Source organism: Colobus angolensis, unplaced genomic scaffold (assembly GCF_000951035.1).
Source record: "Colobus angolensis palliatus isolate OR3802 unplaced genomic scaffold, Cang.pa_1.0 Scaffold185, whole genome shotgun sequence".
NCBI classification, from domain to species: Eukaryota; Metazoa; Chordata; class Mammalia; order Primates; family Cercopithecidae; genus Colobus; species Colobus angolensis.
The window spans coordinates 13930-39640 of NW_012114988.1; the positions used below are offsets into that span (position 1 = coordinate 13930).

The following is a 25711-nucleotide window of genomic DNA, read 5'->3' on the forward strand; positions in this document are numbered from 1 at the left end:
ACGGTGAAACCCCGTCTCTGCTAAAAATACAAAAACTAGCCGGGCGAGGTGGCGGGCGCCTGTAGTCCCAGCTACTCAGGAGGCTGAGGCAGGAGAATGGCGTAAACCCGGGAGGCGGAGCTTGCAGTGAGCTGAGATCCGGCCACTGCACTCCAGTCCGGGCGACAGAGCGAGACTCCGTCTCAAAAAAAAAAAAAAAAAAAAAAAAGAAAGTGTGTCATTGGTAAATCCTTTACCCTGACGTTTACCGTTGAGGAGGTAAATAAATTCCTTGTTCCTTCTTGGTTACCCTTGAAGATAAGGATGGCCAAACAAAATAATATCATGTCTGCAGAAACTCAGATCTTGGTAAGATTTATTAGTAGGGAATCCAATGTTAATGCCAAGAAGCAGCCGCCAGTTGGGATCAAATGTGAGCCTGTGGATGAAGGTGCGTACTCAAACACAGAGAGCTTTTTGAAAGATGCTACCAGTAGTTTTTCCAGGGTAGAGATGGGTCCTCTATCTTTCTCTCTAACCTAGCCCATATGCTTAGCTGAGAAGGTTTCTTCATATCACTTTAAATGATGATGTCCCTTGTTCAGCAATTTTCTAAACATTCTTTAGATAGGAATTTTATGGGCATTCTTGATTGCATTAAGCTTAAATTTAAAGCATCTTATGGTTTTATTGCAAAGTGTTGCCTTGTTTCCTTTTTAAGATGATACAGTTTATAACATGGAAGTTTGCTGTCTGTCCCTTCTCTTTATGTACATATAAAATGAACAAACATGTGGCCATGAAACAGATGGTCACAGAATTGGTTCAGTGGTTGTGAGTGCAGCAACCCAAGAGTGTCTTATCTGAAATGCCACCAGGAATGCCTGGACACAGTAGACAAAGTTTGTTCAACTGGATGCCTTAGGAAGCCTGCTTCCAAAAACAAAGTAGTCAAAAAGAAACCAGAATAATAGAATATCAGAGCCAGAGGAACATTTGGTGGTAGTTCAGTACGTCCTCCTTTTCAAGCTACAGGGGACACAGTGGAACAGAAGCAGGGATGGGCCTGCCTGCTGTGCCCAAAATTCATTGGAGATTGTTGCGGTGAAGAATTTCGTTGATGATGAAGGAGAAATAAATCCCCGTCAGCTTCAATTCAGGCAGGTTTATTGAAAAAGTGAAGAAGCGTCTTGCAAAGCACAGCATGGCTGAGGCTTGTGGGCTCTGTCTGGGAAAATGAGCATCCGACAGTGGCTGATGCTGCCCCTGACTCTGGGGCCGTGTGGTCTCTTCTTCCCTGAGAGCATCTCTTCTGTTCTCTTATGTCTTCCCTCAGCCTGGCAGTCTCTGTGTACTCTCCAACACATAATTGATCAAGGCTGTGCCAGCCCCAATGCCACCTGGCACTTTGGGTCAAATTAGAAAGGCATGACATAAACTGGCCCTTTATACTACAGCTGTTGGAACAGCAGTTGAAAATACAGTATCTTGACTCCTGGTTTAGTACTTGATGCTGAATTTTGTTTTCTGAATATGAGCACAGACTTTGGAATGTTAGTGTCACCTAGCATTATGAGCTAGTATTCTCCTTTTGTTTCCCCGTAACATCCCCTCCTGCTTCCCACAGATCCACCCTCCACTAATTTCCATCCTGTCTTATGCCACTTGGTGCTTGTCCCTTCTAGAATGCATCCTTGGCTCCCCTGCGTACACACTTCTAGTTAGGTTTAGCAATGGGAGGCACCTGATGGAGCCTAGACGTGAGAGGAAGGTGAGGTCTGTATTTCTTCCCGCTCCCTCCCTGCTCTGGCACTGAGTATCTGGCAATAGCTGCATCTGTCTGTTACTTCAGTGGTCACTCTTCCATAGCCCCAGTTCTCAATGGGTCCCATAGCATTATTTACCTTTGTTCCTTTAGCTCCCATCAAGGAAGATGAGAGACATTCTCCTCACCAAGGCATTAAGAAATGCACAGATGAGGGGAACAGTGGCGTGACTGTCAAGTTCCTGTGGTACCTACCGTCTGCAAACTGGAGGTCATGGCGGGAGATGCTGCATGGATTTGCCCTCGCTGCTGTGAGTGAGAAGAACAGGGTTCTGGAAGAGTAGAGGACAGGCCGTGGGACTTGGCCATGTAGAGACAAGGCAGGATGGATTTCCTTGAGAGGGATATGTGGTGGTTACTAATCATTGTGAGTGTCTGGGAATGTAATGGATGAGAAATCTAGTAAGAAATGAACTTTTGTAATAATTAGAAAAGCTCTAGTTCTGAGGACAGAGACCTGATGGAGTCACCATAGTGGGAATTTATGACCTGACATCCAGTTGAGCTACCTGGAGCTTCTTGACTGAGGGGAGATGGATCCCCTGAGGAAGAGTGAAGCCTTCAATGGTGCCGCAAGTGTATGCTGTAAATCTTCTTCCAGGCCTCCCCTTGAAGGACCTGAAGTCATTTATGTGGGTGACTGAGGAAAGGGAAATACTCAGAGCTTCAGTGGCTTGTTGGATTCTGGCTCTGAAGAATGCTGACCTAAGGGCACCTGTGGTGGCCATGAAAATGCACTACTTGCATCTCCAGCAGCAGGAGGCATAGCGAATCAACAGCGCCGCCTGCTACACTCCGAATTGAGGACTTGGTGACATTTCCCCCGAGTCTGTACTAGCCCATGATGAGGAAAGCCTCATATCAAGTCCTCCCAACAGAACACCCCTGATGACTGATGAGGATGTCGAAGCTGTTTTCCTGTGGCAACTGTGACTTTCTTTCTTCAAAGTCTGTTTTGTTCATGCACATTAACTGATTTATATAAAATAGGAGAATAAATGCCTAGACTCCCATGAGTCCATCTTTTATTGATAAACTCTACTTCTGAGGACAGAAGCTTGATGGAGTCAGTATAGTGGAAATTTATAAGTTGGCATCCAGTTCAGAGACTTGGAGCTTCTTAACTGAGAGGAGATCGGGTCCCTCTGGGGAACAAAGAAGCCTTCAATGTTGTTTCAAGTGTATCCTGTAAATCTTCCTCTAGGGCTTCCCAGAGGGACCTGCTATATGACTTATGATCGAGTGACCCCAAATTCAGAGTGTTCTGGTCTACTCTGAAGAATGCAATATCTTACTCCCCTGGATTCAACCCAGTACCAATATTTGTGTGTAGCTATGCACCTTAATAGACCAAAGCTAATTATATGAGGAATGGTAGACCCAATTCAACCGTACAGGCATCAACCGTATCAGCATACAGGCGTCCCTCTCCCACCGTTTCATTTTTGTCCCCACTCCAGCGTCTTCTCCATTTTGTTTGTATTAATTTTCCATTGCTGCATGCTAAATTACTGGTAACTTTTAGAGGCTTAAAGTAAGACTGATTTATTTTCTTGCAGTATCCACAGATGAGAAGTTGAGGCCTGGATTAGCTGGGTCTTCTTCTCAGGGCCTCACAGGCTGAAATTAGGCTGAGTTTCTTTCTGGAGTTTCTGGAGAAGAACTTGCTCTCTAGTTTCCTCAGGTTGTCAGTTGTTCAGTTCCTTATGACTGTAGAACTGAGATCTCTGTTTTCTTGCTGACTGTCAGCCAGGGGCCTCTCGCTGCTCCTGGAGGCCTCCCATGTTCCTAATACATGCTTCCTCCAGCCAGAAGAGGAGAATCGCCCTGCATGGAAACCCTCCTGCACTTCACATCTCTCCAGGAAGACCTCAGTCCCCGCAAGGAACTCACCTTCATTTGGTCAAGCTCTTAAGATCATCTCTCTATATTAAATTTGACTGATCTGAGATCTCGATTACATCTGCTAACTTGTTTTTGCCATAAATTGTAACAGAATCACAGGAGTCATATCTCATCACTGACTTTTGTCTACACTCAGGAAGAATTGATTATATGAGAACAAAGATCACTGGGGGTCATCTTAGGATTCTACCATAATATTATAAAGACACAGTAATTAAAAAGTATAACAGATTTCTCCTTGTTTCTGTTAGAATAAATCATATGAGACTTATCTTGCCTCCATAAACAACCGTAAAATTGTGTTCAGTGGACAACAGGCAGTACAACAGGAAACTTAAGGGGGAAGCCCCATGATTTCCTAGTTCTTTAGGGAGAATTTTTCAGCAGCTACAACGTGGGCTGGAGTCCACTCAGAGCAGGACAGCCCCACTGAGGTGAGAAGGCAGAGATCAGAGTTCAAGTCCACTGAAGCAACTGCAGTCTGTGGGGCAGGGCAGCAATGAGGAGACAGCTGTTCAGAGGGGCAGCTGTCGAAGTCCATGAGGGGGTCCATGTGCATACTTATCAAGGATGGGACTGTACCCGCACAAGGAAAAGACAAACAGATTTAACAGGGGGTGGCTGCTATCAAATTGAGTTTGGACCAGAGGTACTTGAGGTGGAGGAGGGTTGGGGAATGGATGATGGAGTTTGTGCCATCCAGGGTGGGAAGAACTCGCGCACACCTCATTAGCACCCGGGTATCCAACTGAAACACTAGAAGGACTGTGCTTTAGGAATAAGTGTCACACTTTACAGTAAGGCCTGTTCTAGACCAACCCTAGTAAAGCCTAAAACCAAACCCTGACAAAATCCACAAAGTGCTGGATTGGTGATTGCCAAATTAGAGGGTCTTGGGAAATGCTACGGGCTTTCCATGAATTCATTTTAATAAAACATAAACCAAGTCCACATAAGTCCAAAGTGATCAGACAGTAATTTTCGTGCCCACTAGAACAAAATTAATTCGCACAATCAATGACACAAGTTAGCCAAGTTGACATTTAAGCAAAATACATCTAAGAACAGCTAACAAATAACTCTTCTCAGACTCACATAGAACATTCACCAAGATAAATCACATATGCTGAGGAATCCTTAGTATTTTCTGTCATTTCTCTTTGAGTTGTGTATACTGTGCTCAAGCTTTTAAAATTATACACTTTACTTATACACTTTAATATACTTCATTATACTTTAATCTAAATTGCCTGTAATTTATATTTCGATATATTTGTTAAATTTTATAATTAAAAAAACTGTCCTGGCTTGATTCAAGAAATCTTTTTTGTATTTAAAAAATATAATTTTGTATATTATCAGGGCAAAAGAGAAAAACCGTAGGATAACCTTATCATACACAGTAAAAGCATTTGGCAAAATTGAAAACTTTTTTCATGATTTTTATAAAAACAAACCCCAGAAAACTCTCAGCAGGATAAGAACAGAAGGCAACACCTCCAACCCCATTAAGGATAGATTTGAAAAAAACTCACAGGTAACATTATATTAAATGGCATAAAATTGCATGCTTTTCTTTTAAATCAGAGAAAAAAGTAGAATATCTGTTGGTACACTTTCAATTCAGCATTATAGTAGAGATCTAAATCAATGCAATAAGGTAAGAAAAATAAATAAAAGTATTGAAAAGATTGAAAAGAAAGAATTGAAGTTGTCTTTATTCACAAATAATGGCTGTGTATGGTAATAATCCTAGAAATCTACAAAAATCTACCAAAATTAATTAGTGAGTTTGATAATGTTACAGAATATAAGCTCAGTATAAGTAGTCTTGTGTATTTCTGTGTACTAGCAACGAGCATTTTGAAAATGAAGTAAAAAACAGTGTCATGGCCGGGCATGGTGGCTCAAGCCTGTAATCCCAGCACTTTGGGAGGCCGAGACGGGTGAATCACAAGGTCAGGAGATCGAGACCACCCTGGCTAACATGGTGAAACCCCATCTCTACTAAAAATACAAAAAACTAGCCGGGCGTGGTGGCAGGCGCCTGTAGTCCCAGCTACTCGGGAGGCTGAGGCAGGAGAATGGCGTAAACCCGGAAGGCGGAGCTTGCAGTGAGCCAAGAGCACGCCACTACACTCCAGCCTGGGCGACAAAGCGAGACTCCATCTCAAAAAAAAAAAAAAAAGTGTCATTTAAAGTAACATCTAAATACATGTTTTCTTATAAATAAATTCAACAGGCTGGGCGCAGTGGCTGACACCTGTAACCTTAGCACTTTGGGAGGCTGAGGTGGGCAGATCATGAGGTCCAGAGATTGAGACCATCATGCGTAACATGGTGAAACCCAGTCTCTACTAAAAATGCAAAAAATTAGCTGGGTGTGGTGGCATGTACCTGTAGTCCCAGCTACTCGGGAGGCTGAGACAGGAGGATCACTTGAACCTGGGAGGCAGAGGTTGCAGCGAGCTGAGATCGCATCACTGCACTCCAGCCTGGGTAACAGAGCGAGATTCTGTCTCAAAAAAAGAAAAAGGAAAGAAAGAGGGAGGTAAGGAGGGAGGGAGAGAAGAAAGAAAGAAAGAAAATCAACAAAATTTATGTACAGCCAGTACACCAAAAACTACAAAAAATTGCTTTAAGAAATTATGAAAGAATTAAATTAGTGGGGAGATAAACCTTGTCATGGATCAGAAGAGTTATGTTTAAAAAGTCAGCTTTTCATCAATTGATTTCCAGATCCAATGCAATTCTAATAAAAATTCCAAGCAGCATTGTGGTAGAAAATTACAAGTTGATTCTACTATTTATATGGTAATGTCAATGATCAAGAATAATAAAGGAGCAATATTATAAGAGAATAATGGTGAATGAATTCACTACCTATTTCCAGAATTACTCTGCAGCTATGAAAATCATGTGTTTTGTTGAAAACAAAATAGAATATATATCAGTGGAAGGGAAGAGAGAATCCAGAAATAGATACTCAAATATATGTCTAATTAATGATTCTTAGGACATATGTATGTATACAACCCATATATATATATATATGTATATATACACTCACCTTTTTGAAGATTATCTATCATTATCTCCAAATAGGGAACATTAAGAGAACATAAAAGGAAACTACAATATAGGAGATATCATATTTATCTCCAAGAAATGTTTTTTTAGAGTGTGTGTATATGTGTGTGTGTGTGTGTGTGTGTATAATATGTATATAACAGTCTGATTAAAGCACAATGAAACAGTTTCTCTAAAGACTTGAATAGATACTTCAGAAAAGAAGATACATGAATGTTCAATTAGCATAGGAAAAGATGCTCTACTGTTTAGTCATCAGGGAGATCAATCAATACAACAATGAGATACTAGTACATATCCATGAGAATGGCTAAAATTAAGGCTGAAAGCACATGTTGGTGAGGATATAAAGCACTTGAAGTGTTATACTTGTAGGAATGAAAAATGGTATGACTCCTTTGAAAGTCTAACAGTTTCTTAAAGGTTAAACATATACAAATCAGATGGACAGTCCTTCCATTCCTAGGAATTTACATACTGTGTCTGCACAACGATGTGAGTGTGTTTCCAGACTAAACTGAGGGGCAGGCTGCTATGTCTCGGGGCCCAGGGAGGAGATGCTGATGAAGTGGGGAGGAAGAGAGTTTTTGCTTCTGCAACTGGTTACAGGGAAAAGGCCTGGAAATTATCACCACACCAAGTCAAAATTACAAAGTTTTCCTGAGCTTATGTACCTTCTAAGCTATATGTGTATATGGAAGTTGCATTCATCTAAATACATAAGTGATTAACTTCTTTTAATCTAGAGCTAAGTTCTGAGTTCTGAAGACCTTCCTCTGGAGCCTCAGTCAGTTCACTTAATCTAAATGGGTCTAGGTGCTGGGGACCCTTATCTTGTCTTCTGCTGAATCACAGAGGTTTGGGGACTTTCTTCAGATCTCCAATACACTTGTTCGTGGAGGCCTGGGGAGTTTCTTCAGACCCCCAATAAAACTTGTTTAATGCTAAATGACTCCTTTTAAGAGTGCCTTCGTAATTTTGTCATGCTTTAAGGCTCAGGAAAATCCTAGGCAAAACTCTTGGTGGGCTTTTGTTACATTCCAGCCTTTGTATAAGGGCACTGGCTTTTGTTTGTTTGTTTGTTTCCTCTTAATATTTTACTGAACCACTCAGTCGGTACTGAAACAGTTGTTAAGAGGCCTGTGGTAGTGAGACCTGGCCTGCCATGTATGGATGCTCATGGTAGTTTCTTCATACTAGCCCAAACATGGAGGATAGAAATGTCCAATAACAGGTGAAAGGATAAACAAACATGGTAGAGCCACACAAAGGAATACTACTCAGCAATTACAAGGCATGAACTCTTGATGCAAATACTCATATGGATGGATTTTAAAATTCCGTTGATGCATGAAAGAAGGCAGACACAAAAGAACACAGGTATAATTTCATTTCTAGAAAATGGTTAAAAAGGAAATGGACCTGAAGTGGCAGCGACTTCTTGGGGCTGAGGTTTGAAAGACTGATGAAGTGCAAAGGGATACAAGAAACTTTGGGGTGTAGGGAAATTCCTCTATCTTGGTTGTGGCAGTAGTTCCATTAGTGTATGCATTTGTAAACATGCATTGAATTACACATTTTAAAGTGATGCAATCTGTTGTACCTAAATTATAACTTAATAACATTGATTTCATCATCTTAATTTCTCCATACTAGCAATTAGCAGCTAGAAAATGAAATGCAATAAAACGTAATAAAGATTAATAGCCGGAATCATTAGATGCTTAAGAATATATACAGTGAAGCAGGTACAAGGCCCCTAAAAGCAATTGGTGAGAAAAATGAAAGACGGCTAAATAGAGAAATATATGTCATTTTCATTGATTGGAAGATTCCATGTTGTTAGCATATTACATCAACACAATTCTGATTAATATTTCTAGTAGGAGATTTTAGAGAAATTTAAAAGCTAATTTCAAAATGTATTTGAAAATCAAAGAACCTAGAATAGGCAAGTTGGTCTTGAAGAAGCAATAAGTTAGAGGACTTACTCTGCTAGACATCAAACCTGATATTAAAGCTACAGTAATTTTAAAACGGTAGTACTCGTGTAAGTATTCATAAATATATCAAAGTAAAAGAATACAGATTCAAACAGTATGCCCACATACGAACAGTTATTTAATTAGTAGAATCTTTTTTATTCATAAAAACATCCCTCAAAACAAAAAAGTTTTCCAACCACACACAGGAGGGGTATGAGTAGGGGAAGGTGTCTGTCCATCTATCCCTGGCCCCCAGCCGATGTGGTTTTGGCAGCAATGAGGGGTGTGGGGTAATGGCCCCCGAAATTAAAATAGTATATGTGTGTGTATGAGAAGGAAAGGAGGGCAAACTGTGGGGAGCGGTTGAGGGGAAGGAACAAAGGAGGTCAGTACTGGGAACGCTGAAGGAGGGAGGCCATTTCAGAATATTTATTGTTGGTGAAACTGCCGTGGACACCTTCTTTGCCCATGAGCAGGCCTAGCATCTTGGCAGTCATGGTGCCAGTGACATTGAAGGTGGGGGCTCCACCGATGCTCTTCGTTTGAAGATCCACGGTCAATTCCCCATCCTGCAGCAGTGAGTCCGGGACCACAGTACATTTCTAGCCCCCAGTGTCAGCCCATTCACAAAAAAGGCTTGACTGGTCTTTGCCAACCAGGACACCAAGCTCAGCTGACGTGATGTTCATGAAGGTTTTCCCTGGGATGCTGGCCCAGATGGAAAGGAATGTGTCTGACGTCCTGATCCCTGGGTCCATTTCAGGGAGCCTTGGGAGGAGCCTGAGTCACTGATGGAATTGGACAGTGCATGGAGATGCTTCAGCAGGACGGGGGTAAGTGCAGGGGCAAGTCCAGGTCATACTGAGAGAGAATGAGTGGTGTTGATGGGGACAGACAAAGGTAAAATCCAAGGTTTGTGCTTCATCTTCAAAAACTCAAACTAATAACAAACTTGGCCTTATGAGAAATCATAAGTATTTTTCTATTTCCATGAGAATTTAATCTCAATAGGGGAATCAGAAAAATATTAAGTCCAGGGCATAAAACCTAAACCATTGCTCATATTTATTCTTTCTATATAGAGCAAAATGTAAAATCATCTCCATAAAACATACACTGTGGTTATAAAAAGGCAAAAGTCTTAATGAGAACCATTGGTATTCCATGGAAGAGTGAATTAAACAGCCAAGGGAAGACCCAAGTCTCATACTTCTCTTGTATATTCCAAAGTTTCAGGGAAATTCAGGTGATAGAGGTTATTTCCCATAATATTAAAGCAAGGTTTCGGACACTTGAGAATTTTGGTCCCAGTACGCTAGGAGGGCACACCTCTGTCCTGGAAAATAATCCAGGTATGTTTACTCTCCCTGTGACTCATTCTGGTCATTCTTCCAGCATCACAAAAACCAAAAAATGGAAATATGTCCAAATACATGATTTGCTATCCCTCTTCTTCAGGTTTCTTACCTGTTACGTATGGATAATAGCATTACCTTAAGCATTATGGTGAAGATACAACGTCCAAATATGAGCACAGTTTTGAGCAAAATGCCTTGTACGAATTGGTCAGTGAATATCTACTAAATATTTATGGGAATATTTACTGAATTATATGGATCCTAGGAATACTGACTAAATAATGACTGATTGCTTTTACTGGCAGTGCTGAAAACTCATCCCTGTGTGACCTCAAGTAAGCCATGTAACTTTGTGAACCTGCAGTTTTATCATTTTTAAAATGAAGAAACTTGACAGATTTTCATTATGACATAGAACGTCAGGTCTCCCAGAAGCCGGAAAATACATTTACTTAAAGCTGTTGATACATCTCAAAGCAGTATCCTTACAGTGTCATTGGAGGACAGTGCGGGCTGCAGTGAGGCACGCCTTCAAATGGGATTGATCCAGTCCTCCTTCCTTCACTTCCACATGAATGCTGAGCGGCCCAGGATCACACCCAGTGCACCCACAACTCAGGCAAGTCCAGCAGCCAATCCTAGGAGAGCTGGGCTACAGAACAGTCTCCCAAGTTCCAGGCTCACAAAAGCTTGGTGGGGATGGAAGCTGAGAAAGTGAGGAGGTGGCTCAGGGGATTGCTCTTTCCTACTCATTCCTCTCATCTCAAACTCACCTTCTGCTGCACCACTGAGGATCACCAACCAACCCTGACCACAACCTTGATCTTGCCATGTTCTGTTAGTGAAATGAAACCAAAAATGAATGATGTGAGTCCAACTCAACAAAATATATATCAAAACATATTCCATAAGAACCGCTCATGGCCCTGTTCTTTCCTGTATATGGGAAAACAGAAGGGAAACAACCAAATAGCATCAGGTTTAGGAAACTTCCTAAGATAGATGGTCATACATGCTTTCAGGAGATCTCTATATACATGAGTTTGATCACTTGATACCTTGAAAAGAGCTCTTGAGGCACTCGAATGACATCCACAATTGACAAGTATGAAATGTGGTGCTCAGTGTCATTAAAATACAAATCAACCCACATAGAGGAAGAGCTTTGGACATAGGGATGTCAAACTGGTCTAGAGTGTAGTGAAAGCCAAGATGGTGCCCCAGTAAGAAAAAAGAAATCAACGTAACAATGAGATGCAGCAAGAAGAATACTGAGACAGGAAAGAAAACATTTTTTAAAAATGAATTATTCATTCACTTTCTAGTGGATAGAGAAAAAACTGCAGAAGATGCAGAGGATATCAGTGCAGGCTAAAAGTTTCATATCTGACACTTGTAGAAAAGGCTTAAGATCGGTTTTAACTTAGAGCAGGTGGGGTGACTTCATGACGGTCATTAAGAAAATATAACCTGTTGGGAAACTGTTTCTGCCTTGATGATGTTGTACAGACAAGAGATAAACAGTGAGGAATGTGCTTAGATGTATTGGGAAAGAGATGGGTCTGTGGCATTGTCACAAAAGTACATGAATATTGAGAGTGAATGCTGAAGGAATGAGCCCATTGGTGGTGACCCTCAGGTGAGACCAGGGTGCCTGTGTTTCAGCCAAGCCGGGGCAATTGGAATGCAGGCTCCTAAGATTCCATGACACCCCCACCTTCTAATTCTGTTATTGCAACTGCAGACCGTTACCTGGCACGCTGGCCACAATCTTCCTCACTCTTGTGAGACTCTGAGCGACTGGCAGTGCCTTAGCTCTGAACTCAGACACCTCGAACCTTGTTTTTGTGGTTAAGGATCCTAAAGTGCTGTGGGGACTGGTCTCGTTTTTCTCAACAGTAAGTTAAGAATTTCAGTTACTGACATCCCTCAGTCCTGATTCAACCTATTTGATTTCACCAGTTATTAACCCATCATGTGTTTGGGTTTCTTCTCCCCAGTCCCTGACTCCACGTCTTCTGCCACACATGTCAGCATGGTGGTATCTCTGGGCCCTTGGTCCAGTAAGAAGGCAGAGATGAACACTCTAGAAATCAACGAGAAATTGCACCCCCAGCGGACGGAGAACAAACATCAGTTCATAAACACCAAAGAGAAATTTCTTGTAACTCAAGTGGCCTACTTTCTGGCCAAGGGGCAGAACACTTACAGTAAGTTCCATAGGCTCACCATCACGAAAGTGATGAATGATGGATGTCCTGTCTTCTCTCTGAGAAACTGAATTCTCTCTCCATCAGAAGTAATGTAATCCTTTCCGTACTTCTACGAAATTAGAAATGGGTATTTTCACATTTTGTTAAAATTGGAAGACAGAGGTATAAAATTGGAAGACAGAGGTACCAAAGTATTTTGAAACTTTCCATGTTTGCAGTCAGGTGGGGATGGACCTAGAGTTAAAATCTCAGTTATGGTTTCAGACACAGGCACAGAATGACCTGTTTTCTCCAAGAGGCTAAATCATGTTTTCAAGAATCCTCTCTGTACCATATAAGATCCGGCAGACAAATAACATCTATTCTGTTGTTCTAAATGTCTCGGGCTAGTGAACTTTTATTCAGTTCAAGCTTCTGTTGAGGCCCAATAGGCAAAGCTCTGTTCTAGGGACCCTGAGGGAAATTTGGTGATAGTACACAGTACCCGCTGTGAGGGGCGTCAAGAGGAGTCTGCTCCTAATAGAACCTGTGGTATCTATAACCGACAGCATCAAGAGCAGGGAGTAGGGGCTGTGGAAGGTGGCTCAGTCTTGTTATCCCAGCACTTTGGGAGGCTGAGGCAGCTGGATCACAAGGTCAGGAGTTTGAGACCAGCCTGGGCAACATGGAGAAACTCTGTCTCTACGAAAATTACAAAAATTAGCTGAGCGTGGTGGTGGGCACGTGTAATCCCAGCTACTTGGGAGGCTGAGGCAGGAGAATCCTTTGAACCCAGGAGGCAGAGGTTGCAGTGAGCCAAGATCACGCCATTGCACTCCAGCCTGGGCGACAGGACCAGACTCCTCAAAAAATAAACAAACAAACAAAGGAAGAGAATACCCTGGTGTGAGGGAAGTCCTGCTTCCTGGGAAACAGGCTTTTGTTCCTAAAGAGGAAGAAAGTTCCCACCCAAGGATATGTGGAAGTAGCAGTGCAGTGTGCAGAACAGGAACCCTGGGCCTGTCATCTGGGCTCCATCCAAGTAGCTTGTCCTGTCTGTCCCTCAGTTTCTCTTTCTTCATCTGTAAGTTTTGGAGGATGAGATGCCATAAAGTCGGGAGACTAAAGAGTAAAGAGGTGGAGTTCCCTACGTAGAGCCTGGTGCTGGGGACAGTTATGTCCTTGGGATGGACCTGGCTCCTGCCCTGTAGGCAGTGACCACCGCTGTGTGTTCAGCTTTTCACTGAGGCCAGTATGTCTGTCTTTTCTCAGAGTGTGAAGAGTGCAAAGACCTCCTAAAATCTATGCTGCGGGATGAGCTTCAGTTCAAGGAGGAGAATCTTGCAGAGCAGCTCAGGCAAGCTGAGGAGCTCAGGTGAGGGGGCCCTATGCATGCAGGTGGGCAGGTGTGTAAATCTCTGAAGCAGAGCAGCTGGGCGGGTTGAAGTAAGAGCTAAGCTGGGTCTGGGGAAGAGCAGGAATTGCCATGGCAGGCTCACAACACACAAAGATTGATGAAACAGAGAACAAGGATAATAATAAGTTATGGGTTGCAGTTGTTTCTCAGAGCCTTGATTTCTCTTTTTGAAAGAAGTAATTGATGAGGTGAAATTTGCATAACACAAAATTAACTAAGGGAGTGGGAACCACCCAGCATAGCATTGAGTGTAATCAAAATGGTGCGCCATCACCACCCCACTTACCCTTAGTCAGAATCACCTCCTGACTGACTGCAGCTTCTTATCCTTTCCCTCAATCAATGTTGCCTTCTGGAACCTGTCATTGTTTTCTTCTTTCATCTTTTCAATTGGCCCCATCTGCACCTGGCCTCATTTCTGTCCATGGCTTTGTATCTAGTGACTGCGAGATGCACTATGTGTATTTTCACATGGAAATGTCCATGGCCAGAGTGAGGAACTGAAAGGATGGACGTCTTTTTGAAAGCGAATAAGGAAGACACCTGCTTTTGTTTACAGAAGGGAAAGATGAACGGAACATCGTCGAGGATCTTACAGGAGTCCTCTCTGATATAGAGGAAGCCTGTAAACTGTATTTTCTTCTTTCTCTTGACCACAGACATTTTTTTAAACATGTGCTGACCTTCTCCTTGGAGGTCTCCTTGAGGACATTGTCTCAGAAATCTCTGTAGCAATATTTGAACTCATCCCTCACCCTTTTCCACTGTTAAATTTTCTCTATTATCTCAACTTAGGCAATATAAAGTCCTAGTTCACTCTCAGGAACGAGAGCTGAGCCTGTTAAGGGAGAAGTTGCGGGAAGGGAGAGGTGCCTCCCGCGCATAGAATCAGCATCTCCAGGCCCTCCTCACTCCGGATGAGCCGCTCAACTCTCAGGGGCGGGACCTCCGAGAACAGCTGGCCGAGGGCTGTAGGCTGGCACAGCACCTCGTCCAAAAGCTCACCCCAGGTAAAGTTTCCACAGGACCATGATGACCCAAAACCCCCGACTTATGAGAGATTCCAGACCGCCGTACTTTCACAATGACAGTTGTATCGGTGGTGTTTTTTTCCACTAAATATATGTGGCCATGACATGACCAGGACTTCCTGGGTGAGTTCAGAGATGGGAAACCCTGCAAGCCATGGGGTTGGAGGTCACAGTATTGCGAATGTCCCTCTTTCCTTGATGGAAGATGGTATTTGGAGCCAGAGGCAACATCTCTCTAGTTGTAAAGGAGAGGAAGGAGGCTGTGACAGGAGGGTGCCTGTTAGAGTGAAAAGAGTTCTGGACTAAGAATGAAGGTTCCCAGGCTGTGTCTTTGACAATGTTCTTAGTAACTGTCGGTGATTGAGTGATTTTTCCCTCGTGAGATTCTCTCTCTCCATCTACAGAGGCAGGCACATTGTCTTTTGCAAGGTTCTGAAGCATCCAAATGTGGGAACACTTACGACTGCTTTTGAAAATGAGATAAAGCCCCTCGGCATGTGGTGTTGGAGAAGGCACTTGATGTGGGGGCATTCGGTGGTAGGAAGTGCTTCAGACTGGAGCATTCCCCATGGAAAGCATGTCCCTGAATAACACAGCAGAGGCCACATAGAGGGCCTGTGAAGTCTCCTGATGCATAGACGACTGTGGGGCAAGTTTGACATATCCTAAGAGAAAGAATTAGGTTAGAAATGCGAACTGTGACAGGACACCAAGTCTGTATCTGGGAATCAGATTTGTGATGGGATGATGGAGACAGCTGCCAAACTCCAGAGAGAGGCTGGGAAAGTCCCCCAGTGATATGGGGAGCAAAGTGTCTTTTCAATGTTGGCCACATCTTGATGGTGGCCCTCCAGATCAGAAATGCCTGATGGCCCTCCAGATCAGAATTGCCTGATGGATCAGTAAACCATGGCAGGGCATTTTCTTAAAGATAAAACTGTCCGTGTCTCTGTGCACATTGGAGTGACTGTGCCTGCAGAGTGTGAAGTGGGAAATATCTGAAGGAACACTTCTGTATTTACAGAAAATGCTGAAGATGAGGATGAAGATGTTAACGTTGAGGACACTGAGTAAGTAAGGAATTATGTGCCCCAGGTAACACTGAATAATCAGGTGCAAGTAATGGGTTTTAACATATGAAAAAGGTGTAGGAGGCACACCCTGTCTCTGGCATCTACAATGGGCCACAAACCTGCATTTCCTTGGCCACAGTATGTGAAATTCAAACCAACTTAGACTCAGGGTGTGGCAGCTGTTGTGTTTCTCTGTGTGTGGTGAGTGTCATTTCTGTACTGTACAGGGATAGCTGAGTCTTCATCTTTCTCAGCTCCTATCTATCCAGTGAAAAGAACACCGGTTGCTCTCTTCCTCTCTGTCTCCCATGGCAGCCATGCTCTGTTGCAGAGAGAAGAGGATTGCCTGTTCCCTCTTAAAGGGAACCTCCTGTTTCCTTTCTGTGACCACTGTCTTAATGCCTCCTGTCAAAACCTGCTAGGTCTCCCTGGGGTCCAATCCCTCTGTATTTAATCTTCTGGCATCTCTATCTCACCTCATCAGGGAGGTGCGGAAGGCAGAAGAAAAGGAAGTCCCTGAGGACTCAGTGGAGGAATGTACCATCAGTTGTTCAAATAGCTATGGCCCTTCTGAGTCCAACCAGCCTCACAAGAACTCCAAAGTCACATTTAAGGAAGACCCTTGACTCTGCTTATAGACCGTGAATCGTCTCCTGATGGACGGCAGGATGCTCTAAACCTTCTCCCAGGTAGCCTCTATTTTCCTTGTGTCTCATACCTCTGTCTAGGCTACGGGAGATCCATTGTGAGGACAGGCTGTATACGTACATATTGGTTTACTCAGAAACTAGGATGGAACTAGGGGTGGTGACTCACACATATATTCGCAGCACTTTGGGAGGCCCAAGTGGGAGGATCATTTGAGTTCAGGAGTTCAAGAGCAGGCTGGAGAATATGGTGAAACCCATCTTTACAAAGAATACAAAACATTAGCCAAGCATGTTCCTTTGCCCTTATACTCCCAACTGCTCAGGAGGCTTAGGTGTGAGAATTGGCTCAGATGATCCTCCCACCCTCATTCACTTTTCTCAGGCTAGACTCTGTCTCCTTTTCATTGGCTTGTCTTAGCTGTTAATAAGAAGTCTCTGGCCAGGGTCGCTGGGCTCACATCTGTAATCCCAGCACTTTGGGAGGTCGAGGTGGGCGGATCACCTGAGGTCAGGAGTTCGAAAGCAGCCTGGCCAACATGGCGAAATTGCATCTCTACTAAAAATTCAAAAAAATAGCTGGCATGGTGGTTGATGCCTGTAATCCCAGCTATTTGGGAGGCTGACGCACGAGAATCACTTGAACCCGGGAGGCAGAGGTTGCAGTGAGCTGAGATCGTGCCACTGCACTCCAGCCTGGGTAACACAGTGAGACTCCTTCTCAAACAAAACATAAAAAAACAAAACCAACCAACCAATCAAACAAAAAAAATTAACGAAACAAAAAACAGTCTCTTGAGCTACACAGAAACATTGGCCACTCATGGGGTAAAAAGCTCAGAGCCCAGCCTTGCTTTATAGAAACTTGTAAGCAAGAAAATGGTGGAAGTGTTTGTGTCCTGGTTTCAAGGTGACTGCGTAGCTCAGACAAGTTGACTTAAAGGAGATCAACAGTGGAGATGAGAAGAGTGAAACCAGGGAAACAGCATCTTCAAATCAGTGGACAAGGCTGTCAGTGACACCCCTCAGTCCTGATTCAACCTATTTGATTTCACCAGTTATTAACCCATCATGTGTTTGGGTTTTTTCTCCCCAGTCCCTGGCTCCACCGCTTCTACCACAAACGTCAACATGGTGATATCTGCGGGCCCTTGGCCCAGTGAAAAGTCAGAGATGAACACTCTAGAAATCAATGAGAAATTGCTCCCCCAGCGGGGAGAGAACAAACATCAGTTCCTAAACACCAAGGAGAAATATCTTGTAACTCAACTGGCCTACTTTCTGGCCAAGGGGCAGAACAGTTACAGTAAGTTCCATAGGCTCACCATCACAAAAGTGATGAATGATGTCCTGTCTTCTCTCTGAGAAACTGAATTCTCTCTCCATCAGAAGTAATTTAATCCTTCCTGTACTTCTAGGAAAATAGAAATGGGTATTTTCATATTTTGTTAAAGTTGGAAGAGAGAGGTACCAAAGTATTTTGAAACATCCATGTTTGCAGTCAATTGGGGATGGGTCTAGAGTTAAAATCTCAGTTACGGTTTCAGACACAGGCACAGAATGACCTGTTTTCTCCAAGAGGCTAAATCATGTTTTCAAGAATCCTCTCTGTACCATATAAGATCCGGCAGACAAATAACATCTATTCTGTTGTTCTAAATGTCTCGGGCTAGTGAACTTTTATTCAGTTCAAGCTTCTGTTGAGGCCCAATAGGCAAAGCTCTGTTCTAGGGACCCTGAGGGAAATTTGGTGATAGTACACAGTACCCGCTGTGAGGGGCGTCAAGAGGAGTTTGCTCCTAATAGAACCTGTGGTATCTATAACCGACAGCATCAAGAGCAGGGAGTAGGGGCTGTGGAAGGTGGCTCAGTCTTGTTATCCCAGCACTTTGGGAGGCTGAGGCGGGCGGATCACGAGGTCAGGAGTTTGATTCCATCCTGGGTAACGTGGAGAGACCCTGTATCTACTAAAATTACAAAAGTTAGCTGGGCATGGTGGCGGGGGCCTGAAATCCCAGCTACTCGGGAGGCTGAGTCTGGAGAATCCTTTGAACCCAGGAGGCAGAGGTTGCAGTGAGCCAAGATCATGCCATTGCACTTCAGCCTGGGCGACAGGGCAAGACTCATCAAAAAAGAAACAAAGAAAAAAGGCAGAGAGTAGCCTGGTGGGAGGGAAGTCCTGTTTCTTGGGGCACAGGCTTTTGTTCCTAAAGAGGAAGAAAGATGCACCCTAGAATGTGTGGAAGTAGCAGTGCAGTGTGCAGAGCAGGAACACTGGGCCTGTCTCCTGGGCTCTATCCAAGTTGCTTGTCCTGTCTGTCCCTCCATTTCCTCATCTGTTCATAGGGTACTACAGTAATACCGACCTCTGTAAATTGCTGCAGTGAATTATATGAGCTATTTCTTATCAACCTCGTAGAACATTTATGGGCACAGTGTAAACACTACCTATTAGTTCTTCATTCTAGTGTTTCTAAATTAACAGAAAATTTGTGAGTATTTGGGCGTATTTCCTTCATAGTCTTGTGGGCTTATGTCTCATGCTTTATGTTTCTCTTATGATTGTTAAAATCATATCTGCAGATATGATTTAAAAATCAAAGATTTTTCAGATCTTTGACATATTTGTCCTTGAAATTCCCAGTGAAAGGGAAACCATCAGTCCCATAGTCCTAGGGCCTTCCCGACTGTCCAAGAAATCTCTACTTCATGCCCCAGTGCAGTGTTTGGAGGAGAGGCTGCGAGGCTTGGGAAAGTGGCCCCGCATTCACAGTCAGACCTCAGGGGCTGTGAATTCTGACTCCACTTCATTGTGGTTGAATCATCTTGTCAACTTCCTTGATGTGCCTTGAGTTTCTCTTTCTTTGTCTGTAAATTTTGAAGGATTAGATGCCAGAAAGTTGGGAGACTGAAGAGTAAAGAGGTGGAAATCCCTGCCTAGAGCCTGGTACTGGAGACAGTTATGTCCTTGGTATTGGACCTGGCTCCTGCCCTGTAGGCAGTGGCCACCGCAGTGTGTCCAGCTTTTCACTGAGGCCGGTGTGTCTGTCTTTTCTCAGACTATGAAGAGTGCAAAGACCTCCTAAAATCTATGCTGCGGGATGATCTTCAGTTCAAGGAGGAGAAGCTTGCAGAGCAGCTAAGGCAAGCTGAGGAGCTCAGGTGAGGGGGCCCTATGCATTCAGGTGGGCAGGTGTGTAAATCTCTGAACTACAGCCACTCGGCTGGGCGAAGTAAGGGCTAAGCTGGGTCTGGGGAAGGGTAGGAATTGCCATTGCAGGCTCACAATACACAAACATTTATGAAACAGAGAACAAGGATAATAATAAGTTATGGGTTGCAGTTGTTTCTGAGAGTCTTGGTTTCTCTTTTTCCAAGAAGTAATTGTTGAGGTGAAATATGCATAACACAAAAATAACTAAAGGAGTGGGAACCACCCAGCAGCATTCAGTGTACTGAAAATGGTGCGCCATCACCACCCCACTTACCCTCAGTCAGAATCACCTCCTGACTGACTGCGGCTTCTCATCCTTTCACTCAATCAATGTTGCCTTCTGGAGCCTGTCATTGTTTTCTTCTTTCGCCTTTTCAGTTGGTCCCGTCTGCACCTGGCCTCATTTCTGTCCATGGCTTTGCATCTAGTGACTGCAAGATGCACTATGTGTATTTTCACATGGAAATGTCCATGGCCAGAGTGAGGAACTGAAAGGATGGATGTCTTTTTGAAATGGAATAAGGAAGACACCTACTTTTGTTTATAGAAGGGAAAGGTGAATGGAACATCGTGGAGGATCTTACAGGAGCCCTCTCTGATATAGAGGAAGCCTGTAAACCATTTTTTGTTCTTTCTCTTGGCCACAGACATTTCTTTAAACATGTGCTGACCTTCTTGGAGGTCTCCTTGAGGACATTGTCTCAGAAATCTCTGTCACAATATTCGATCTTATCACTCACCCCTTTCCACTGTTAAATTTTCTCTCCTATCTCACCGTAGGCAATATAAAGTCCTGGTTCACTCTAAGGAACGAAAGCTGAGCCAGTTAAGGGAGAAGTTGCAGGAAGGGAGAGATGCCTCCCACACATTGAATCAGCATCTCCAGGCCCTCCTCACTCTGGATGAGCCGGCCAACTCCCAGGGGCGGGACCTCCGAGAACAGCTGGCCGAGGGCTGTAGGCTGGCACAGCACCTCGTTCGAAAGCTCACCGTAGGTAAGGTTTCCCTAGGACCTGATGACCCAAAACCCCAGGCTTATGCGAGACTCCAGACCTCTGTACTTTTACACTGACAGTTGGTGGTGTTTTTTTCCACTAAACATACGTGGCCATGACATAACCAGGACTTCTTGAGTGAGAACAGAGATGGGAAACCCTGCAACCCATGGGTTTGGAGGTCACATTATTGCGAATGTCTCTCCTTCTTTGATGGAAGATGCTGTTTGGAGCTAGAGGCAACATCTCTCTAGTTGTAAAGGAGAGGAAGGAGGCTGTGACAGGAGGGTGCTTGTTAGAGTTAAAAGAGCTCTGGACTAAGAATGAAGGTTCCCCGGCCGTCTCTTTGGCAGTGTTCTTAGTAAGTGTCCTAGAGTGAGTGATTTTTCCCTCGTGAGATTCTCTCTCTCCATCTGCAAAAGCAGGCAAATGGTCTCTTGCAAGGTTCTGAAGCATCCAAATGTGGGATCACTTATGACTGCTTTTGAAAATGAGATAAAGTTCCTCGCCATGTGGTATTGGAGAAGACACTTGATGTGGGGGCATTTGATGGTAGGAAGTGCTTCAGACTGGAGCACTCCCCATAGAGAGAATGTCCCCGAATAGCACAGCAGAAGGTACATGGAGGGCCTGTGAAGTCTCCTGATACTTAGAGGACTGTGGGGCAAGTTTGTCCTCTCCTAAGAGAAAGAATTAGGTTCAAAATGCGAACTGTGACAGGACACCGAGCTTGTACCTGGGAATCAGATCTGTGTTGGGTTGATGGAGACAGCTGCCAAAGTCCAGAGAGAGGCTGCACAAGTCCCCAGTGATATGGGGAGCAAAGGTCTTTTCAATATTTGGCCACATCTTGATGGTGGCCCTCCAGATCAGAAATGCATTGCCTGATGGAACAGGAAACCATGCCAGGGCATTTTCTTAAAGATAAACCATGAGATCTTTCAGTTGAATGGTGACCCATGCCTAGATGTCTATGTCTCTGTGCACATTGGGCTGACTGTGCTTGCAGAGTGTGAAGTGGGAAATATCTGAACGAACACTTCTGTATTTACAGAAAATGATGAAGGTGAGGATGAAGATGTTAAAGTTGAGGAGACTGAGAAAGTATAGGAATCATGTGCCCCCAGGTAAGACTGAATAATCAGGAGCAAGTAATGGGTGGTAACATATGAAAAACGTCTAGGAGGCACACCGTCTCTAGCATGTAGGATGGACCAAAAGCCTGCATTCCCTTGGCCACAGTATGTGAAATTCAACCCAACTTAGACACAAGGTGTGGCAGCTGTTGTGTTTCTCTGTGTGTGGTGAGTGTCGTGTCTGTTCCGTACAGGGATAGCTGAGTCTTCATCCTCCTCAGCTCCTATCTGTCCAGGATGAACACCAGTTGCTCTCTTCCTCTCTGTCTCCCATGGCAGCCATGCTCTGTTGCAGAGAGAAGAGGATTGCCTGTTTCCTCTTAAAGGGAACCTCCTGTTTCCTTTCTGTGAGCACTGTCTTAATGCCTCCTATGAAAACTGGCTAGGACTCCCTGGGGTCCAATCCCTCTGTGTTTAATCTTCTGACATCTCTATCCCACCTGGCTCATCAGGGAGGTGCAGAAGGCTGAAGAGAAGGAAGAATCTGAGGACTCACTGGACGAATATGCCATCATTTGTTCAAATAGCCACGGTCCTTGTGAGTCCAACCAGCCTCACAGCAACACCAAAATCACATTTGAAGAAGACCAAGTCAACTCATGTCTCATTGACTCATCCTCTCATGATGAATGGGAGGACATTGTCTTCATTATCCCAGGTAGCATCTATTTTCCTTGTGTCTCATACCTCTTTCTGTGCTGAGGAAGTATAACCCCGAAGACAGACTCTATATACACAAGTTGGTTTAAATAAAAATCTACGATGGGATTCTAAACACAGATATCAGGGAGGTTTTCTGTCCTTCTCAGCTCATGTCATGCCTTTGTCTCCTGGTCCCCAGTGTGAAGTTACTGGACCCCAGGCAAGTGTGACAACCTCATAGTCACCTGAATGCAGGAGGTGCATGGGAGGTAACTGTGAGGCTTCCTAGCTTCCTATCTCTTGTCACCTGTGATTAAGTCATGTGTCCCCAAACAATGTCCATGGAGTTTCTATGCCTTTTGAAGAAGACTGGCAGCCTTGCCTTTGTATTTGGATATATTGTTCCCCAGGCTTCACTACTCTCAGCTTTAATCTTGATCTCTTTTAAGTCAGCTTGGTTAGCTGCACAGTCACATTGAAATGTGGACAGAAACTTTTCTTGTTTAGTTTGCTAATATAGTTCCATAAAGCAAGGCTGGACCCTGGTTCTCCACCCCATCAATGCAATAGCTGATTCAATGTTTCTTTGTAGCATCATAGATTGTTGTTGGTGGTGCTGATGTTGGGGTTTTTTGGCGATGGAGTCTTTCTCTGTCACCCAGGCTGGAGTGCAGTGTCACCATCTTGGCTTGCTGCAACCTTCACCTCCCAGATTCAAGTGATTCTCCTGCCTCAGCATCTTGAGTAGCTGGTACCACAGGTGCACACAACCACATCTGACTAATTTTTGTCTTTTTAGTAGAGATGGGGTTTCCCCATATTGGCCAGGTTCATCTTGAACTCGTGACCTCAAATGATTCACCTGCCTTGGCCTCCCGAATCACAGATTCTTTTTAAAGCAAGAGTTGTTAGAATGCGTCTATCAGTTGAGTTTCATGTACAGATGCCTCTGAACATTTAATGTCCCTGGTACCTGGTGATATAAGTCAGTATTGCAGCAACACTTCTAGAAAATTGTTTGACTAATTTTTAGAGATTTTGAGGGAAAATTTTATTTTCTTTGCAGACTCAGGCAAGGAATATGGCATTATGGTCTACCCACAGAGGGAAATTTTGGCCTATGGGTCTGGAAAGCAGGGTCATCTACCTCTCACCAGACTTAATCTAGACCACCCTAGAATATTTATGTCAGAATCCATGTTCTTGCCCTGAGAATAGTTAGGTCCTTGTGCTATGTCTGGACAGTGATTTGGTCATATGTGAAGTGTGAATTGCTTAATGTGACCTGCTTCTCTGAATTTATTTACAGGAAATGAAAGTGATCATGAAGAAGAGGAAGAAAAAGGGCCAGTGTCTCCCAGGTAATGCTGTGGAATTGTGAGCTGTGAATTCAGTAGTGACACCTGGAGATTGTAGATTTAGGGAGAACGAGGAAGCGATGAATAGAACGATTTCTTTCATTCACTCAGCTACAAATTGTCCTTATTAACAATGTTGTGCATTATTTGTGGCACTTGTATTGGTTTTAATTTCATAGTCCTCTCAAGATAGGTACTTGCAATCAGTTGAGCCAGGTGAACTAGCCAAACAGGGATATCTTGTTCATCTTTTCAAAAAACCAGCTCCTGGATTCATTGATTTTTTTTTTTTTTTTTTTTTTTGAGATGGAGTCTCGCTCTGTCGCCCAGGCTGGAGTGCAGCGGCCTGATCTCAGCTCACTGCAAGCTCCACCTCCCGGGTTTACACCATTCTCCTGCCTCAGCCTCCTGAGTAGCTGGGACTACAGGCGCCCATCACCTCTCTCGGCTAGTTTTTTGTACTTTTTAATAGAGACCAGGTTTCACCGTGTTAGCCAGGATGGTCTCGATCTGCTGACCTCGTGATTCGCCCATCTCGGCCTCCCAAAGTGCTGGGATTACAGGCTTGAGCCACTGCGCCTGGCCCATTGATTTTTTTGAAGGTTTTTTTGTGTCTCTGTCTCCTTCAGTTCTGCTCTAATCTTAGTTATTTCTTGCCTTCTGCTAGCTTTTTAATTTGTTTGCTCTTGCTTCTCTAGTTGTTTTAATTGTGATTTTAGGGTGTCGATTTTAGATCTTTCCTTTCTCTTGTGGGCATTTAGTGCTAGAGATTTCCCTCTCCATACTGCTTTCAATGTGTCCCAGAGATTCTGGTATGTTGTGTCGTTGTTCTCAATGGTTTCAAAGAACATCTTTATTTCTGCCTTCATTTCATTATTTACCCGGTAGTCATTCAGGAGCAGGTTGTTCAGTTTCCATGCAGTTGTTCAGTTCTGAGTGGGTTTCTTAATCCTGAGCTCTAATTTGATTGCACTGTGTTCTGAGGGACAGTTTGTTGTGATTTCTGTTCTTTTACATTTGCTGAGGAGTGCTTGACTTTCAACTATGTGGTCAATTTTGGAATAAGTGTGATGCGATGCTGAGAAGAATGTATATTCTGTTGATTTGGGATGGAGAGTTCTGTAGATGTCTAGTAGGTCTGCTTGGTGCAGAGCTGAGTTTGAGTTCTGGATATCCTTGTTAACGTTCCATCTCATTGATCTGTGTAATATTGACAGTGGGGTGTTAAAATCTCCCATTATTGTTGTCTGGGAGTCTAAGTGTCTTTTTAGGTCTCTCAGGACTTGCTTTATGAATCTAGATGCTCCTGTATTGGGTACATATATCTTTAGGATAGTTAGCTCTTCTTGTTAAATCAATCCCTTTACCATTATATACTGGCCTTCTTTGTCTCTTTTTATCTTTGATGGTTTAAAGTCTGTTTTGTCAGAGACTAGGATTGCAACCCCTGCTTTTTTTGCTTTCCATTTGCTTGGTAGGTGTTCCTCCATCCCTTTATTTTGGGCCTATGTGTGACTCTGCACGTGAGATGGGTCTCCTGAATACAGCACACTGATGGGTCTTGAGTCTTTATCCAATTTTCCAGTCTGTGTCTTTTAATTGGGGCATTTAGCCCATTTACATTGAAGGTTAATATTGTCATGTGTGAATTTGATCCTGTCATTAAGATGTTAGCTGGTTATTTTGCCTGTTAGTTAATGCAGTTTCCTCCTAGCATCAATGGTCTTTACAATTTGACATGTTTTTGCAGTGGCTGGTACTGGTTATTCCTTTCCATGTTTAGTGCTTCCTTCAGGAGCTCTTTTAAGGCAGGCCTGGTGGTGACAAAATCTCTCAGCATTTGATTGTCTGTAAAGGATTTGGT

General features: G+C 43.6%; 1 protein-coding gene across 1 annotated transcript in view; it reads left to right on the forward strand.

The window, feature by feature from the left end:
* The first annotated feature begins 303 nt into the window (after positions 1 to 303).
* LOC105510212 (neuroblastoma breakpoint family member 21-like) overlaps positions 304 to 25711 on the forward strand; it is a 31755-nt gene continuing 6347 nt past the window's right edge. The window contains 13 exon segments of the mRNA XM_011939871.1: positions 304 to 430; positions 12143 to 12352; positions 13607 to 13709; positions 14547 to 14761; positions 15807 to 15856; positions 16278 to 16476; positions 16479 to 16544; positions 17599 to 17808; positions 19562 to 19664; positions 20497 to 20711; positions 21766 to 21838; positions 22300 to 22505; positions 23799 to 23850. Coding sequence (XP_011795261.1) covers positions 304 to 430; positions 12143 to 12352; positions 13607 to 13709; positions 14547 to 14761; positions 15807 to 15856; positions 16278 to 16476; positions 16479 to 16544; positions 17599 to 17808; positions 19562 to 19664; positions 20497 to 20711; positions 21766 to 21838; positions 22300 to 22505; positions 23799 to 23850 — 1829 coding nt within the window.